Raw genomic sequence first — 19,111 nt, forward strand, 5'->3', positions numbered from 1 at the left:
GGAGGTTTGTAATAGCTCCTTTACCCTGCAGAATTCGCGCTTCCTAAAGGAAAACATTTCATTCCACTCAAATACAAATAACAGCTAAATACAGGCCGATCAGTTTAACAGCGTAGTTATGCCTATTAAAGCAGCTGTAAAACCAACATCAAGGCATTTCACATCATTTCCCTCTCAGAGACTCCAGATCTGATACACTTGGACAAATCCCCTGCTATGAAGAGGTGGCCACAAATCTCCACAGCCCTGCATCAGGTGGAGTTGAAAAGGAGTTGCTGTTGGATTCAAAAATTTTGTCAAGCTCTATCAGGAAGAGAAAACCTATTGATCAGCACAGCCAGATAAGGAAGTAGTTCAGGTAGTGCCAGGAGATGTGTTTTCCCCCAGCTCAGTATTTTAAAGCAGATTTCATCAGAGGAGAGGGGGTGTGAGTCACTCGTCCCACTGCTGTAGTGAGTGACCTTGGGAAAGTGCCTCCCCTTGGATTTTAACCAAATCATGTTAAAGCTATTATTAAAAAAAATAATATTTATTCACTGTCTATGACATTAAGAAAGAATTAAGGTTTTCATTTTTCATGCAGAAGCCTCAGCTTTGTCAGCTTTCTGTTTCATTTCCAGATCTGTTTCCTGAAGGAAGCAGAGACATCTGATCAAGTTTTTATGGCTAAATACAATCCTTCAGACATCTCCTGTATACACATTTCCTCCTTTCAGGACCACAGAAAGGAGGGTATGAAACAGAAATCTGCTTTTCTCCACCCACATTTACCCATTAATTGTATGTACAGAGGAGCAGAATCACCTGCATTTTTCCCATTCCCTGAATTTTACACCCAGTGGCCTGATGCATTGCACAGGTGGAGAAATGAAGGTGGGAGATCCAAACTCTTGTTCAGCCTTAGGAAAAAACAGAGATTCTGATGGGGACGTGCAGGGTCATAGAATCCCAAAAGGGTTTGGTTTGGAAAGGACATTTAAAGCTCACCCAGCTTCATCCCTGCCATGGCAGGGACACTTTCCACCATCCCAGGATGTTCCAAGCCCTGTCCAGCCTTGGACAATCCAGGGATCCAGGGGCAGCCACAGCTGCTCTAGAAAACCTGTGCCAGGGCCTCACCTCCCCCCTCAGCATAAAAAAATTTCTTCCTGAGAATGTTTTTCCTACTCAACACCTTATGGGACATTTGGGACAGATCAAAAACCGTAGTGAAAATAATCCTAGATTTTCCACTTACACTGTCAGTTTACAATATAACTGGACCTTTAGAGAGAGCAGGAAAAGACTACAAGTTTTTTTTTCCCCCAGTGCTAACTGCTGAACCCAGGAGAAGACTTCTGCCTGGTGGAAATAACAGAGCACAAATAACACTAACCCATGTAATATCCACTGGATGGGGGTTCTGGCAGATATCAAGTAGAGGAGAGAGAAGCAGCAATTACAAAGCAGTATTTCAGATTAAACCCAGCTCTGAGGGGAAAAAAGTAACATCTGTTCAAGACACAAAGCCTGTTGACACCTCAGAACTCCTAGTTATATACAAAAAAGAATTAAATTTGGGATCTGAACTTGTCAGTGATGTTAATTAAAGGCTGGCGCCTCCAGAACATCAGATGAGCCACACACTGAATTTCTAAAATCCTTCTGGTGCTTCTGAGAGCGATGGACTACAAAGCATCCAACCCTGCTCCTCATTCAGAAGAAGCATTTTGACCAAGCAAATCAATCTGAGCCTCAGTTAGGAGATCTGGGCTGGTTCAGAAATTTGTCCAACATTTGGCAGCTCTGCAAACACCAAGCCCTGGAATGGTGTCTGCAGACTGTCCCCAAGCCCTGAATACCCTCACACAAGAAGATGGTGGGCAAAATCCTGGTTCCTGACTTTTTTGTACATTCAGGATGGGAGCAAATGGTCTCAGACTGTGCCAGTGAAGTTTAAATTGGATGTTAAGAAAATACTTCTTCACTGAAAGAAGAAGTTTTCAGGTCAGACCATAGAATGGGCTGCCCAGGGCAGTGGTGGAGTGCCCATCCCTGGAGGGCTTTAAAAGCTGTGGATGTGACACTTGGGGACAGGGGTCAGTGGTGGCCTGGGCAGTGCTGGGGGCATGGGTGGACTCCATGATCCTGGAGGATTTTTCCCAACTTTAGGGATTCCACAATTCTATGATTCTGCAATGGCATCACCCCTAATTTTCACAGCAACAACAAAAGCTGTGTGGATGGCAGGCTTCCTCTGGGACCCCTGAGCTCAGACATGCTCCTGAACGCCCCATTTTCTCAAAGACAAGGGGTGGCTCATTCAGAGAGGTGCCCAGCCCTGCAGAGCAGCTCAGCAGGCTGGACAAAGGTCTCCTTTCCTCTCAGTGTTGCAGGAACCAGCCAAAAACCTCCTCCAGCCCCAGCCTGGAGGTGGAGACCCACAGTTCTGAGCATCACCAAGCTGCCTCATCAGGCAGCACCAGAGCAGGGTGGGATTTCTCTCTGTGTTGCTGCTTCCCCTTGACTTTCTGGTCTGTCACCTGCTGCCCTAAGAACTTCCTGAGCTGCTTTCTGTGCGTTACCCTCCCTACTCCACTGTCACCCAGCACTGCCACAACAGAGTTCAGCTAAAATCTCTCCCACAGATGAAAACTTGCCAGGAATGTTAAGCTCTGTTCTTTGCAGAGATACCTTTCTCCCCCAGGGGAGGTGGTATGCACTGACAGACAGAAAAATAAACTCCTACAGCTGATGGGCTGCACCCCAGCCAACCCCAAACTCAGAGGTGGGGAGCAGATCACTCACCACGGGTATTGATAGCAGCAAATCACTTTCCATTGGCTTTTTGGTGCCTGAACCTTGGCAAACACTTCACATTTCCACCATGCTGTTGTGCTCTGGGCTTTCACCCCTTTTCTTTCTTTCTTTCTTTCTCTTTCTTTCTTTCTTTCTTTCTTTCTTTCTTTCTTTCTTTCTTTCTTTCTTTCTTTCTTTCTTTCTTTCTTTCTTTCTTTCTTTCTTTCTTTCTTTCTTTCTTTCTTTTCTTTTTCTTTCCTTTTCTTTCTTTCTTTCTTTCTCTTTCTTTCTTTCTTTTCTTTTTCTTTCCTTTTCTTTCTTTCTTTCTTTCTCTTTCTTTCTTTCTTTTCTTTTTCTTTCCTTTTCTTTCTTTCTTTCTTTCTTTCTTTCTTTCTTTCTTTCTTTCTTTCTTTCTTTCTTTCCTTTCTTTCTTTCTTTCTTTCTCTCTTTATTTATTTATTGTTTTATTGTTTTATTTATTTATTTCTTCTTTCTCTCCTTCCTTCCTTCCTTCCTTCCTTCCTTCCTTCCTTCCTTCCTTCCTTCCTTCCTTCCTTCCTTCCTTCCTTCCTTCCTTCCTTCCTTCCTTCCTTCCTTTTCTTTCTCTTAATCTCAAAGCCTAATTATATTTGCTGACTTTCTCAAAGCTCCAGCCCCCTGGCTTGATGCAAAGTGTGCACGTCATGGCATCACTAGAAAAGGGTTTGTTCTTTTTTTTGGGAGGGGAAAACCCCCAAGTGCAAGCAGGATCTGGGGCTATTCCTGGGCTGGAGAGGAGCCCTTTGGCTCAGGGGCAGGGTGCCCACTCTGCACACCCACCTGCTCCATTAAACTTACCTGCACTCAAAGAGGACTCCCCAGGGGTATCTCAGCGGTGGCAGCTCCAAGCAGGGGTTGTTTCTGGGTGTCCTGCATCTCTCCTCCCCTGCACCACCCTGCTGCCAGGCCCTGGCACCTCTCTGATGCCCTTTGGCCCTCCTGCTGGCCTGCAGGTCACCTCCCCTGCAGGGGATGCTGCCAGCCAGAGCGCGTCCATCCCTGTTTCCCATTTGAATTGCAGGGCATTGGGAAGGGGCCCTTGCTGCTGCCCCACTGCCACCATGGGGCCAGAACGCTGTGGCCAGCTGTGCCATCACAGCTAGAGGATGTTCTCTAGGGGCAGAGGAGAGGCACCAGTGCTCCCTGCTCCGTGGAAGAGCAGCAGCCCTTTAGCACCGGTACTTTCTGCACAGCATCCATCAAAACCACCGCCCCCACTAAAAGCAGTGTTTGCTACAAGAGGAACTGGAAGAGGGATGTGTACCGAGAGCCCACTTGGCACCACACCACGATGTTCCTTTCTCCTGGCCAAATAATGACTGCAACTGTTCTTTAAAGCTAGTTATGAGAGAGATCTGCCCATCTCCGTGTTCCCAACACCGCTTATTACACCATCCATCACAGACATCCCCCAGGGCAGCAGCCAGAGGACAGGGCTTGTTCTTCAGCCTCCTCACCCCTTCAGCCCATTTGGAGCTCTCAGGGAGCTCTGGACACATGCAGAGCAGTGCCTTACCCTCCCCTACAGCAGCACACACCAGGCACTGTGCTAATGCACCTCATTTCAGCAGGTTTGGGTCCCAGAGCCAGCACCAGCCACAAGGGAGATGTTGGTGATTGGAGGAGGAATGTGAGGAAGGAGCAACTCAAAAAAAAAAAACACCCTTGCATCCACAAGGAAAAGCACGGCAGGTATTGCAGCACATGGTGGGAAATGAGAGAGGTGAAGGTGGAGAAGGCAGGTGAAGGTAATACCAAGAGTGGTGCTGGCCAGGAGGAGGTTAGGCTGGGTATCAGCGGGTGCCCAGGCTCCCCAGGGAATGGGCACAGCCCCGAGGCTGCCAGAGCTCCAGCAGAGCTTGGACGCTGCTCCAGGGATGCACAGGGGGGATTGTTGGGGTGAATGTGCAGGGACAGGGTGGATTTGATGATCCCATTGAAGTTAGGGTCCCTTCCAGCCCAGATGACTCCGTGATTGTCAGACTGCTCACCCAGCACACAGCCAGGCTCGGAAGGCATTTGCTGAAAAGCAGCAGCAGTTGAGTCTCTGCAGAGAGACAGAGGCTGAGTCTGACAGTGCTGAGGTCAGCCCTTGGGAAAAAGACTTCCCTCAGGGCTTAGTTTCTAATAGGAAAAGTTCAAGTAAGAGATGCTGAGCTTTGGATGAGAAATCCCAGGACAAGGGTCCTACAAGATCTGCATGATGCTTGAGTGTGCTGGTTTGGGCTGGGGCAGAGTTAATTTCCTTCACAGTAGCTGGTACAGGGCTGTGTTTTGGGTTTGTGCTGAGCACAGGGTTGATAACAGAGATGTTTTTCTTATTGCTGAGCAGGGCTTGCACAGAGCCAAGGCCTTTGCTGGTTTTTTTGTGGCCACCATGGCCAAGACAATACAAAGTGAGGGGAAGAAGGAGGAAGGGAGGGATGTTTGGGGTGATGGTGTTTGTCTTCCCAAGCCACTGTTCTGTGGGAGATGGCTGAACACCTGCCTGACCTTGGGAAGTAGTGAATTAATTCCTTGGTTTTGCTTTGCTCATGTGCACATTTTTTCCTGTCCCTATTAAACCGCCTTTATCTCAATCCACTCAAAAGTTTTCCAGCTTTTACCCTTCTGATTCTCCCTGATCCCACTGGTGGGGGATTGAGTGAGGGGCTGTGAGGGGCTGGATGGGGTTAAACCACAACGAGCCACTGCAACTACCCCAAAATCTGCTGTCAGCTCCCCAGACATTGAGGTTTGGCCCTGGATTTTGTTGAAGGGGTGAAAAATCACTTGTTGCAGGAAGAACAGAGAGAACATCAAGCACCACCATGCTTCCATCCAGCATCCCAAGCCCTCTCAGGAGGAACTGCTTTCTGTCCAAGGGAACATGCCTTCCTTCCCCCTGACACACACCCTATTTTTCTAACCCTGTAGCTACCTCCTGGCAATATTTTCCTTTTCCAGGACACCCCTGTATGATGCAGAAGGAACACCTGGATAGCACCACAGCCATCTGGATCTGGCAGTACAGGACTCTCCCTGCAGATGATCCAGGGCAAGACGATACATCCTGACCTCCAAGGTGCCTCTGCAGTCTCCAGTGTCAAAACACTCAGGATTTCCACTGGCAATGCTGAAATCACACGTGCCAGACAGCTTTTCCTGCCCAGAGCAAACAAGGTATGGAGAAGGTGCTGTTTGCATCTGCAGGTTGGAGGAGGATTACAGAATGTTATGAGCTGGAAGGGAACTCACAGGGATCATACAGTCCCTGCCCCTGCACATTCACCCCAACAATCCCCCCTGTGCATCCCTGGAGCAGTGTCCAAACTCTCCTGGAGCTCTGGCAGCCTCGGGGCCGTGCCCATTCCCTGGGGAGCCTGGGCAGTGCCCAGCACCCTCTGGGGGAAAAACCTTTCCCTGATATCCAGCCTGACTCTGCCCTGCCATTCCCTGGGTCCTGTCACTGTCACCAGAGAGGAGATGAAATATCAGAGCCTGCCCCTCTGCTTCCCCTCACCAGGATATTGAAGATCACAGTGAGGTCTCTCCTCCTCTCCATCTGAACAGACCAAGTGCCCTCAGCTGCTCCTCACACAGCTTCCCCTCAAGGCCCATCTCCATCCCTGTGCCTTCCTTTGGATGCTCTCTAATAGTTTAATGTCTCTTTTTATACTGTGGCACTCAAAGGTGCCCTCAGCACTCGAGGTTTGGCTGCCCCAGCCCAGAGCAGAGCAGCAGAGGTGGGTGAGACCAGTGAGGAGCAGAGCAGTCCTGGCACATCCTGGCCAAGATTTCCACTCTCACTGTCATTTTGGAAATGACCTCTGTCCCCTCCTGATCGTGGAAGCACATCCTTGATCCAATGGAGGTGAGGAGCAGGGAGGGGCAGGGGCTGACCTGACCTTCCTCTTTTGGTAAAGGGCCAGCTTTACCAAAATTTGGGTCACATTTTGTGACCTCCCACATCTCTCCAAGACTCACCTCAGGCATTGAAGCATTTTCTGTTGATTAAATAAATTTGATGGTTTTACAGTACAAGAACACAAAGGCAGTCCATTCCTGACCATTGCATGCTTCCCAAAACACCCAACCCACCTCTAAGATACTGAAAAAATTCTGTCAAAGTGAAACATTCGTATTTCTGTAAAACTCAACTTAAAAATAATGATGAATTGGTTTTATTCCCCCAATCCAGTTGATGCTGCTTCATTTTTTGTCATAAGATAGCATTTCATTTCTGGGGTTGTGGCCTATTTAATCTCCCTTCAAATGAACCATTTAAAAGCCTCTCCCCACCCTCTCATTTTGCTGAAAAACTCAAGGACAATATAGAACCAGGAAAATAAATTTTCAGCCAGTGAACTGGAAAATAATCATCATCATCAAAACCAGATATTCTTGTTTTCCAGTCCCTGGCAACTCAGTTCAATAGAACTGCCACCAGCTGAGCTGCTGGCCCACCACCCCATCCCTGCCCTGATGCTATGGGGACAGGGCATTCCTTGCCTTGGGGCCCAATATCCATGCCATACCCTAATTCCCAGCTCACAGTTTGAAGGAAAAGCCTCAGAGGCAAGAGTCTGGCCGCCACTGGTCAATATACTGCAGGAGGGAGTCAGGCATTAAGGACAGAGATTGGTTTTGCTGCTGCTTTGATGAACTCAGGAAGGTACAGAATCAGCAAATCATTTAGACTGAAAAGACCTCTAAGATCAAGTCCAAACTCTCTCCAGCACTGTCCAGGCCACCACTGACCCACGTCCCAAAGTGCCACATCCACATCTTATATACATCTCCAAGGAGCAAAACTTTACCACCCCACTGGGCAGCTTGTTCCTAAGCTTAATGACCCTTTCCAGGAAGAAAATTTTCCTCAATATCCACCCTGAGCCTCCCCAGCCCATCCTGAGGCTGTTCCCACTCCTCCTGTCCCTGTCCCCTGGAGCAGAGCCCAACTCCCCCCGGCTGTCCCCTCCTGGCAGGGAGTTGTGCAGAGCCACAAGGTGCCCCCTGAGCCTCCTTTTCTCCAGGCTGAGCCCCTTTCCAGCTCCCTCAGCCCCTCCTGGGGCTCCAGCCCCTTCCCAGCTCCGTTCCCTGCCCTGGACACGCTCCAGCCCCTCGGTGTCTCTCTTGTCCTGAGGGTTCCAGAGCTGTCCCCAGCACTGGAGGTGTCCCAGCAGTGCCAGCACTGCCCTGGGGCTGTGTCACACCCTGCGTGGCTCACTGAGACCATCTGCCACAAGTATTGAATCCCTACTTCCCAGGCAGTAGCCAGACATCACCTGGGGATGGGAAATAGAGTGTAACTCTTCCTTTGCAGCCTTTGCTTTTGCTTCATTTAATTGACTTTATCTCAACAACTTCTTTTCCATTTAATTTTCTCCCTGTGCCCTCCTGGGGAGGGGAGTGATGGAGCAGCTGGGTGGGCACCTGGTGTCCAGTCAGGGTCATCCCATTGCAGTTTCCAAGGGAGTTCCCCACTCTGGAGGGAGGGGCGAGCAAAACCAGCTCCCCAAGGGTTTTTGATGCACAATGGGTAACGTTTTCTCCATCCAGGCTGGTGGAGAGCTGCCTGTAGCCCTTAGGTCTCAAAGCAGGCTCTGCAGAGAGGAGCAGGAGAGAGTTTGGGGCTGCCAATGGGCTTTGCAGGAGGCCAGCAGGTAAGGGGGCCTTTTTACAGGGCTGCACGCAAGGAAACATTCATTACAGAAAAGAATCAACTCTGTAACAACCTCAAGGCCAGTAATGTCATGCTATCTCTGCGCAGGAAGCCTCCTCACTCCTTATCTCAGCCCCAGGAGATTTGTGGGATATCACAAATAACAGCTGGTCAAGATAAGGTCTCTCCCAACACGCTGCTTGCTCCCAGCATCTGCAAAGCCTCATCCTGACGGACCTGAGCGGACCAGTGCCTGGAGCTGCTGCATCTCATCTGCTTTCAGTCCAACCCTGCTCTTTTCTAGACATTTCAAGCAAATATTGTGACGCTTCTTGCCCGCATTTTCATGCCTGAGACACCCATCTCCAAACCCTCCCAAACACCCTCACCGGCCATCAGGGGAGCTCAGCCACCAAAGGCGCTCAGTTTGGGCAAAGCAAAACTTAATCCCCTGCCTGTCCCTTCCAGCCCCTAGCACAGAGAGAATCTCTTAATTCCAATTAGGAAAACCCCACCAAGGAGGAGGGGAGCTGTCAGGATCCCCCCCGTGCTAACACGGAACCAGCAAACAAGATGTTTCTAGCCCAGTGATTCATAATGCTGCAGAGTTTGCAGGAAACGTAGCACTGTTCATGGTTAAGAAATTCTCTTGTTTTCTGCTAAATATATAAAATAATCACTCATCCCCTGAGCAGCAGATGCAAATTACACCTAGTATTAGCCTCGTATGCCAACTGCTATAATTCTGGTGCAGCATGAAGCTGTTTCCCAAGGCTTTAGAAGTCCCTTAATCTGCCTTTTGACGTCAAATGACAAATTTCTTGCCTGGGATCATTAACGGGATGACTAATGAAAGCTGATAAGTGAATTTATAAATGAAATTAAAGATATTAATATTAAAGGCCAGGCTACAAGAGAGAGAAATGTGGATTTAGCAAACCACAACAAGAAGCGTGGTAATCTGCATGAGATTTACAGCTCCTTTCCTGACAGGCAAATGAGTGGTATTTTCCGCCTGGAGGTTGTGGAAGCTGCCAGGCTTGATGGACACTTCTCCTGAAGCATCACCACCCCCATTACCTTCAGAGGCAGACTGAGATTTAAAAAGCTCCTGCTCAAGTTTAACTGCAAATGCCAAGCCAGGGATTAGCACACCCCAATAGTCTTCGCAAAGATAACTGCACCACCAAACCCTCCTGCAAACAAAATACCTTCACTCTGCAGCCAGCTCACTGCCAACTTCTTTTTTCCCCTCTCTTTTAAGATAAAAACACACCTCAGACTAGATTCTCATCTTATTCACCCCAGTATAAACACCAAGCAACCCCTTTAAAAGCTGAGGACTTCTTTTTGGGGGGGTTTATGCACGCACAAACAAGTTCAGACCTTGCCAGCTGTGTATCCAGCCCCACGTCCAGGCAGCTTCACCATGAACCCACAGCTCCTTTCAGACTCCAGCTGCTCCTCACTGAGGTTTGGGGCTCTCAGGGCAGACTACTCAAGGATCAGCTCCCACCAGCTGATGATGGCCAGCCCTGAATGGACCAGACAAACATCCTGCACTGCCCCAAGGCACACAGGCAAACACAGGCACCTCCTATGATATTATTTTAAAAAATAAAAAAAGAGAGAAGAAAGCTGCCTTTTGTCTGTAGATGCCCAGTTTTCAGCACAGACAGATAGAAACTGGCTAGCTAGTTGGGCAAGTGGTCATGAGTGGTGCCTCCTCATGCAGCCACAGCCTCCAAAAAACCCAAGATCCCATGGGAAATATCAGTGCCTTGATCTAGCAGTGTGACTGAAGGAAGAGTCAGATGCTGCCAGGAGAATGAGGAATCCCAGAGACACACAGGAAGCACAGCTGGGGAGGGCACATTTGCTACAGGATGATTCCCAGTCCCTTCTGTCACTGGAGGAACCCAGGGTGGGGAGCAGCTGCAGCAAGACAGATGCCCCAGGGATGGTTTTTCTGAATGCCTTTTAGAGACCCCTCCCAGCCTGGAAAAAAAAAGGACAAGAGAATGTTTCCACAGCCGTTCTTAGCTCCAGAACATATGGTTTGGTAGGCTGTCCGGTTCCATCAGTCTTGCTCAAAGAAGTCCCAGAAGGTGCCCATGCCTGGTGTTCTCCTTTTTTAGGGACACACCTGCTATTTGGACCATTTGGGAAAGGGCATGGAGGTGACAGCTCCACAGCACCACTGGAGCCTTCCAGAGGGAGGGAAACAGAGGAAAAGCAGCACCAGCCAATGGCTCTGAGTGCTCTGAGGGTCACCCACACCTCGGGGTGTCACCTCCACACAGGGCAGCCACTGGGAGCAGCTGGGACCACAGGGGTGTGGTGAGAGAGACAGAGGCACCTGGATCCTTCCCCCCAAATCCTCACCCAAACATTTCCCTACAGGCATGCCCTCACTTCACTCCCAGCCCACAGGGCTGCCCCTCACTCTTTCTTTCTCCCCACATCCTGCACCTTGCTGCTTCCAGCACTTCTTTGCTGCTGACCCCACTGGGTGTAGTCCCTCAAGCCAATGAAGAGATGATGTTTATTACAGAGCCACAAGCCACACATACACAGGATTTTCCTGCAGGCACATTTTGCAGCCTTTAAAGGGAGAGAGAGAAAACAACAGAGGTTAAGGACACTTACCAAGAGGGATCCACGACAGCATGGGCCAACCAGCCCAATCCAGCTGGGGCTGGGAAATGCAAAGGACCATCAGGCAGGAAAATGTGTGACAAAAAGTCCTGGGAGACTGCAAAACTGAGCAGAGGAGGAGCAGAAAGGGTTAAGAAAAGGTGGAGAGGAGGCATGGAGCAGACAAGGGTTTGCTTTCCCTCCATCCTGGCTGCTGCTGAGCTCTCCAGCACAGGAGCCCAGCCCTTGCCACCACCAGGACTGGTTGCAAGAGGCTAAAGTAGAGTGATTATTTTGTTTTCTTTCTTTTTTCTTTTTTTTTAAGGAGAATTTAACCTTTCTCAAAAGACACAGTTTTGTCACTAAGAAGGTTTAGGAGTAAGACAAGACCACACAAGGATTTAACTTGTGGATCTCCCAGGAATTCCCAGAACTGCTTGGGAAGCCACTTTTGCCAACCCCAACTGCAGACCAACCCACTCCATCTACCCAAGCTGAACCAAAAGAGGGAGAAAATCACCATTTTCCTCACTGGGTGCTGTGCCCTCTCCCTGCCTCCCTGCAGGTCCCTGCCCTGGCCCCTCTGCAGCCCCACATCCCCCTTCTGCTCCCCAACCCCCACATCAGCCAGAACAGAGTGCAGACTTAGGAGTTTTGAGGACAGAGTTTGCCATAAGCAGCAGTTTGAAGCTCTACATTATGTACAAGCCCTTAAGAGCAAAGCTTTGTGCTACCACCCAGCTCCAGGAGCTGCAGGGTTATGCAGGAACACCCAAATACCAGGAGATGCCTGAGAGTCACAGAATTTGGCAATGCCATCACACCTCTTCCAATTGCCAAACCAACTCTCTTCCTGGGGGTTACAGATATTGAAGACAATTTAATGCAGGAGAAGACCTTTTGCAAAAATCTTTCCTTGGATTTCTCACTCATTCATTTAAATCCTCCCAAAAACGAGGACTCCCAGGTTAAGGGAGGGAAAGGTTTTTCTCTGCTGACCTGCTGCAGTGCCTTTTTTAACACCTCTGGAGTTAACAGTTTAGACATGAGGCGGCCCCAGTGCATGGTTTGGGGCTAAACCAGCACGTAAGGGGGTGGGAGGGGATGCCCACGCCCTTGCTACCCCCAAAAGAGCTGCATTCCCCTGTCCTTCCACCTCTGCACCTCCAGGGGTTGTCACCATCGTCCCTCTGGTCAGTGGAGATGCAGGAGCCAGTCTTGGATGTCCCACGTGCTCCCTGAGGTACCTGGGCAGGGCTTTCTCCCACAGCTTTTGGGGCAGTGCCTGCCCCCAGCCGTGCTCCATCCTCCCAGGAGCTGCCCAGGTCACGAGCACAAATGAAACTCAAGAGTTACTCTAGGAAATTCCTTCCAGAAGGGTCACGGAGGAGGACTCGGGGCCACTCTGCCCAGGGCTGTGTCCCCACAGTGTCCTCAGCACTCAGTCCCCCTCCCCCAGAGCAGCTCTGGGGTTTTGTGGCAGACACACCCCCCCGACCACCCCCGAGCTTCACAGCTTCTGCTGCTGCCTCCCTCGCGCACCAACTCACCGGTTCTTAAATAACACACTTCCACGGGGCCAGATCCGCGCTCAGCAAGGTAAATCCAGATCAGCTTGCTTTAGGCTTTGCTGGTAATTCCCAGCATGAGCAAAACGTGACCACTGCTTGTTTCTCTTAAAAAGGATGGAAGCTGTGCCCACCAGCCCAAGCCCATCAGCCCAGCTCCCTTTGGCCATCATTACACGCACGCGGATGGGTGAGAGACCTTTACACAACCCTTACATAAATGAACCTCAGAGCCCGTTTTGTCCGTGTTTGGGATTATCCTTCTCCTTGTTACTGGAAGGAGCTATTTAAGGGAGCCCAGGGATGCAGGTTGGTGCTGGGGAGATGTTCTAGGCTTTACAGAAATCACTGCATGTGCCTCCACACCCACAGCAGCACCACCAGCGCGTGACCCACCTTGGATCTCCTCAGCCCGCGATGCTAAAACCAAAACTCAAACCAAAAAAAAAAACAACAAAAAAAAAACCAAAAAACAAACCCAAAACACAAACAAAAAAAAAAATCATTTTCTTTGTACCAGGTGGCTTTTTCAGGACTCAAACGTGTCTTTTCAAGAGTGTCAAAGGAATTAAGTCATTAAAATGTGGATGAGTTTGATGGATTATGAGCTATGAAAGCCTGGTGGTTACTGACTAATAAGGCTGGGAGGTGGAGGAGGGGGGGATGTTTCCTCTTGTAAGGATGTGTCTCTAACAAGACAGGTCAAAAATATGATGCGGATGATGAATTGCTTTAAAAGTTGCCATTAACCCAGCAGTTTTCTGCGCTATTAGATTACCAAGGCATCCTCGGAGTGGATGGAGCACGCAGCCCTGCTCTGTAACAGGGCTAATTTGCAGAGTGAGACCTGGGGGGGGTTGTTACGTTCGCTGCAGTGAATCCCCACTCCCAACAAAGGGGCAGCTGCCGGCAGGTGTCCGTGGAGGGGATGGGTTTATCCATGTCGGGGTTCCGGGTGAGGGAGAGGAGAAGGGGGATTTTTAATTTTTTTTTTTTTTTCCCCCCACGCCATAACCCGAATCTCATTGTCTCACGTGGCGTGGGGTTGGTGGGGGGAAAGGAGGTGGGGGTTCGAATTTAAAAAGAAAAGGAAACAAAACAAAACAAAACAAACAAAAGAAAAATAAAAATAAAAACGGGGGAGTGGGGGGAAGGAGAGGGCGGGAAAGGGGGGGGGAAGAAAATAATAAAAAAAAAAAAAAAATCACATTGGAAAATGATCAGCCCCAACAGGCATGCATGTCTCCCTTCATGCAAGCGAGAAGCACAGCCTCCCTCCTCGGGATGTGTATGGGGACGTGTCAGGCACGGAGGAGCTCAGCGCTGGCCCGGGGCGAGGATGGAGCGAGAACAAAGGGCCACGGCATACACTACATCCAGGGGGGAGCAGGGGGGCACCCCACTGGTGCTCATACAGAGGGGGACAGGATGGCCAAACAGTCACCGAGGTACACGGAAAAGGAAATATGGAGAAGGAAATCATAAATAAATGTTTATAGAGAAAACCAACCGAACTCAGGATAGAGCTAGGAGAGAGGTGGAGAGGCACAGCCTTGCGAAATGATGCGTCTCTGGGAGGGATGCTGGGGTAAAGGCAGGGCGGGCTGCAGGAGCCACTGGCTTTTGTTTTGTTTGCCAGCGGCTCCTCGTGAAATTTTAGCGGGTGGGAACCACCGACCTGCTGAATTTGTCTTCCTCTCATTAAAGACCAATCACCAATCCTGCGTCTCTCCCCCCCGCTTCTGTGGAAGTGTAATTAAAGACAAGATGCTCCCCCCCGCCTCCCTCCCAGCCCCATCTCCTGGCTTTGGGAGCCCTGGCTTCCCTCGGTTCCTCGTGGCATCCAAGCCAAAACGGGGAGGATTTACAGGACCGTTTTGCAGACCTGGGAGAGAGGAGGTCCGCTGCAGGCACAAGGAGAGGTGGCCGCTATTATTATCATCGCTTTGCAGCCGCAGCAAAACTGCTTGCTGACCGCAATTCATCCATTCCTCCATGCTTCCAATATTTTAAGGACTTTCTCCCAACCCCATAGTTTGCCTTTTTTTTTTTTTTTTTTTTTTTTGACCAAATCGAGTTTTTATTCAGAAGATGGTGGGCCTGGAGGCTTCGAGCAGGAAAAAAAAATAAATGTAGTTACAACATTAGCAGCTGGGACGTTTTTACGAGCCCTGCCTTGCAGGGGTCTAGTGGAGATATTTATAGCGTGCCAGTCGCCGCGGGACCGGGACCGAGGCACGGCAACTTCTCGCCTGGCAGATGGTGGGCAGGGCACTCGCAGAGATGTATATGTTTAAAATATACAGCTTAAAGATTAGGAGATTTTTTTTAATTTTTTTTTTTTTTTTAAATACAGGTTGGTTCACCTCTCGTTAATCAGGAGTTTCGAAAAATAAACAATTCCCCCCCCATCCATACAGAGGGATCAGTCTGGTAAGGAACGTGTAATGTTGTAACTAGAATGAATAAGCAGCAGACCCTTCATCAATTTTTTTTTTTTTTTTTGGATTAAGAATGAGGGATTGGATTTGTACACTTTTTTTTTGGCTGTTCTGCGGTAAAACCAGAATTCTGCATCGGCTCAACAGCAATATGGACTGTGCGCTGGGAAGTATGTACACACAGACTAATGCTGAGGGTAGATATGGGATAGGAAGTGGGGGGAAAAATGTATTTAAGAGCCCCCATATCTGTTCTACGAGGGAGAAAAAATCCACTCACTCAAACCTCACGATGAGGGGAAAGCAAGGAAAAAATCTAAACAGCAGGATAAGACAATAAATGGGAAAACAGCAATAGAAAAAGCACACTAGGTTAATATAGGAAAACTAGTTTCTTTATTGAGAGATCGTATATTAGTATTAGTGGATTCGTGTGTAACAATGTCATCATGCACACAATACAAAAAGGCAAGGCCCACCATGCTATGGAAGGGCAACAGAACAAAAGCAGCGTACACTGAGCAGATGTATAGGCTACAGCACATTACATTTCAGCAGGGTATGTCTCTACAGAGAGATTTACATCAGAAACTAGGTAATGTAAAAAAATACAGACCATGCTTTAGTTTTAGTACAAGAAAAAAGGTGGAGATACACAACCAAAGGATATTCGGTACAAGAAAAAATTACCCACAAAATAAGAACAGGAAGTAATTTAGCACAGCAGAAAAAAATGTTATCCCTGTTTAATGGAAAACCATTTTGCCAGTCGTCTGTTTCGGCAGCCCGTTTATTTTTTTAATTTTTATTTTTTTTTCGGGACGGGACACTTGTGGCTGCAGCGAGGGACGGGGCTGGGGGCGATGCCCGCGGGGACAGCGATGCTGCGCCTCAGCCTGACCACACACACCCCGCTCCCCAAACTCTGCCACACCGATCCGGGAACCGCGGCCCATCGCCGCGCTTCCCCTACCCACGTTTAATTTAATTTTTTTTTTTTTTTTTTTTTGGCAAGGTTTTCAGCCGGGAGGTAGGACCGGACGATCCCACCGCGGTCCCCATCCCAAGCGCAGCCGCCCCGGGGTTCGGGTTCGGCCGCAATTTTGGGGGCGTTTGCCCTCACCCCACCCCAAAGAGACTCTGCGACGACGACCACAGCAAAACGAATCCACTCAACAGGAATTTACAGTGCAAATGTAACTCAGCTACTACACAGGATGGAGGTACAAAAATGGCTGTTATCGGCTACAGCTACGCTGGGATGGCCTGGTGGCTACGGTGAGGGGTGGGGGGGGAGAGGGTAAATTAAAAAATAAAATAAAATCCGTAAAAGAAGAACGGGAGGGGGGGGGAGGGGGGAATGGATCTACCGCAGCGGAGACGGGAGGTGCGGGCGGGAGGGGGGTCCCAAAACGTGCTGTGTGCGGGGCGGGTGGCGCCCCAGAAAGGGGGATCGCCGCCGGGCTGGGTGAGGTGGGCTGAGGGGACAACGCTGAGGGGCAGCCCCCCCTTCCTGCCGCCGGGGACCCGGGACGCGCCGCCCCCCCTCGCCGCCGTTAGCGGCCCCGGGACGCGAACCCGCGTTGCCGGGAGCGGTACCTCTGTTGCGCACGGAGCCGAAGACGGGCAGTACCAGGTATCCGACGTGCACCAGGACCATGCTGCGGCCTTTGTGCCCCCCGGACGCGCCGGCGACTGGCGGCGGCCGCGCTCGGCCGGCACACAAAGGGGCGCGCGGCCAATGGCAGCGCGGGGGCCGCCGCCGGGACACGCCCCCCGCCCCGCCGCCGGCCAATGGGGAGCGAGGGCGGGGCCGGACCGCGCGCGAGGGAGGCGCGCACGCGCGCGCGCGCGGCGGCGGGGTCGCGCATGCGCGCGCGCCCGCGCCCGGCGGGCGCTCCGTGGGTCCGGCCGCGCTTCCAGCTGTCCGTCCGTCCGTCTGTCTGTCTGTCCGTCCGTCTGTCTGTCCTTCCACCTGTCCGTCCGTCCGTCCGACCGTCCGTCTGTCTGTCCTTCCACCTGTCCGTCCGTCCGTCCGACCGTCCGTCTGTCCGTCCGTCTGTCTGTTCTTCCACCTGTCCGTCCGTCGGTCCGTCTCTCTGTCTGTCCGTCCGTCTGTCTGTCCTTCCACGTGTCTGTCCGTCCGTCTGTCTGTCTGTCCATCTGTCTGTCTGTCCTTCCACCTGTCCGTCCAGCCAGCCAGCCGTCCGTCCATCCGTCCATCCATCCATCCATCCATCTGTCTGTCTGTCCATCCGTCCTTATTTCCACCCGTCCCTTCCATCCAGCCGTCCTTCTGTCTGTATATCTGTCCGTCCATCTGCCCAGCCGTTCTCCCATCAATCCCTCCAGCTGTCTATGCATCCATTATCCATCTACCCTTCCATCTATCCCTCCAGCTGTCTGTCTGTCCATCCATTATCCATCCACCCTTCCATCCATCCACATCCATCTGCCCTTGGTTCCATCCGTCTGTACAGCATCCATCCATCCGTCCATCCATCCATCATCCATCCATCCATCCATCCATCATCCATCCATCCATCCATCCATCCATCCATCATCCATCCATCCATCCATCCATCCATCCCTCCATCATCCATCCATCCATCCATCCATCCATCCGTCCATCCATCCATCCATCCATCCATCCGTCCATCCATCATCCATCCATCACAGCCTGTGCATGCACAGACACACTCAGGGCACACAGACATCACACACACGTGGGTCACAGTCTGGAGCACACATCCCTCTCTGTGGCACTCGAGGAACACTCCTCAGGCCGTGCCAGAGGCAGGGACACTGGGGGCTTGTCCCTGTCCCCATCCCAGTCCCTGTCCCCACCCTCATCCCTGTCCCATCCCTGTCCCTCCGTGCTCCCCGCTGGTGACACAGTGGCCCATTGTGTCGGCGCCCCAGTTACTGACAGAATTTATCCGCTGGGGCATCACTGACCTAAAACGGCTCTGGCCAAGCCCGGAGGGCTGTGGAGAGCCCTGGAAATCCATGGGATCTCGGAGCCACCCACCTGCTGGTGCAATGAACACCCCCAGCCTAAAGAAGGGTGATTAGCCCCCCAAAAACACCCCAAACAGACGCTCATCTCGATTTAAAACTGCTCTAATGGAGGTCAGAAGCCCCCGTTGTGCAGGAGGGATTTCTGTCCAAGCGCAGGGAAGCATTTCCCTCCGCAGCAAAGCGACTTTTCCATGGCCTTCCCACTCTGCCCAGCCTGATTTTTTTTCTTTTTAATTTTTTTTTCCTTTTTCCCCCGTCCCCCCGCCCTCTGCGGCCGCCGTGCCGCCGTGGGGAGCCCCCTTAATCCCCGCTTAGCCTTATCCATCCCGTGCATCTGGCAGGTTTAAGCGCCCAGCAGCCTGCGGACGCGGATGTGCGATGGATTTGTCCGCCTGGATTACGGCATTGGGTCTGTCCTTGGGTTGGGCCTGTGGGCTTGTTGTTAGGGGAAGGGGGGGATTGGATTTTTTTGGTTTTTTTGGGGTTTTTTTGGGTTTGGTTTTTTTTTTTTTTTTTGTTGGTGGGGGTTTTTTGGGGGGGTTGTTTTTTTGGTGGTGGTGGTGGTGGTTTTTTGTTGTTATTGGGGTTTTTTTGTTTGGTTTTTTGGGGTTTTTTTTTTTTGTTTGTTTGTTTTTTGGGGTTTTTTTTTCTCCCTATCTGAATAAAAACGTGAGCTTGGTAACCTGAATCTGTGTAACCCCTTCTCTGCCCGTCCCACAATCCCAGGGCAGATGCCTGGGAAGGATTAACTTAATCCACAGGGAGAGCTGCCAGGCTCAGGACCGGCAGGAATCATGTCCCAACAGCTTTAATATTTCCAAGGAAATAGCAAAATTTGTTGTTTCGTTTTTTACTTGGAATCCCAGCATGGTTTTGGGCTTGAAGGGATCTCTAAACTTATTTAAAACCAAGGGCAGGGAACACCTTGCTCTATCCCAGGCTGCTCCAAGCCTTGTTCAACCTGGAATTTAACACTCCCAGGG

General features: G+C 50.5%; 1 protein-coding gene across 2 annotated transcripts in view; it reads right to left on the reverse strand.

Moving 5' to 3' along the window:
• RNF165 (ring finger protein 165) overlaps nucleotides 1-16,815 on the reverse strand; it is a 55,243-nt gene extending 38,428 nt beyond the window's left edge. For both annotated transcript variants that reach the window (XM_033085607.2, XM_033085606.1), the window contains exon 1: nucleotides 16,707-16,815. In XM_033085607.2, the coding sequence (XP_032941498.1) occupies nucleotides 16,707-16,767 (61 nt within the window). In that variant the 5' untranslated portion in view covers nucleotides 16,768-16,815. The remainder of the gene's footprint in view (nucleotides 1-16,706) is intronic.
• Between the last annotated feature and the right edge of the window lie 2,296 nt (nucleotides 16,816-19,111).

Source organism: Catharus ustulatus, chromosome Z (genome assembly GCF_009819885.2).
Source record: "Catharus ustulatus isolate bCatUst1 chromosome Z, bCatUst1.pri.v2, whole genome shotgun sequence".
NCBI lineage: Eukaryota > Metazoa > Chordata > Aves > Passeriformes > Turdidae > Catharus > Catharus ustulatus.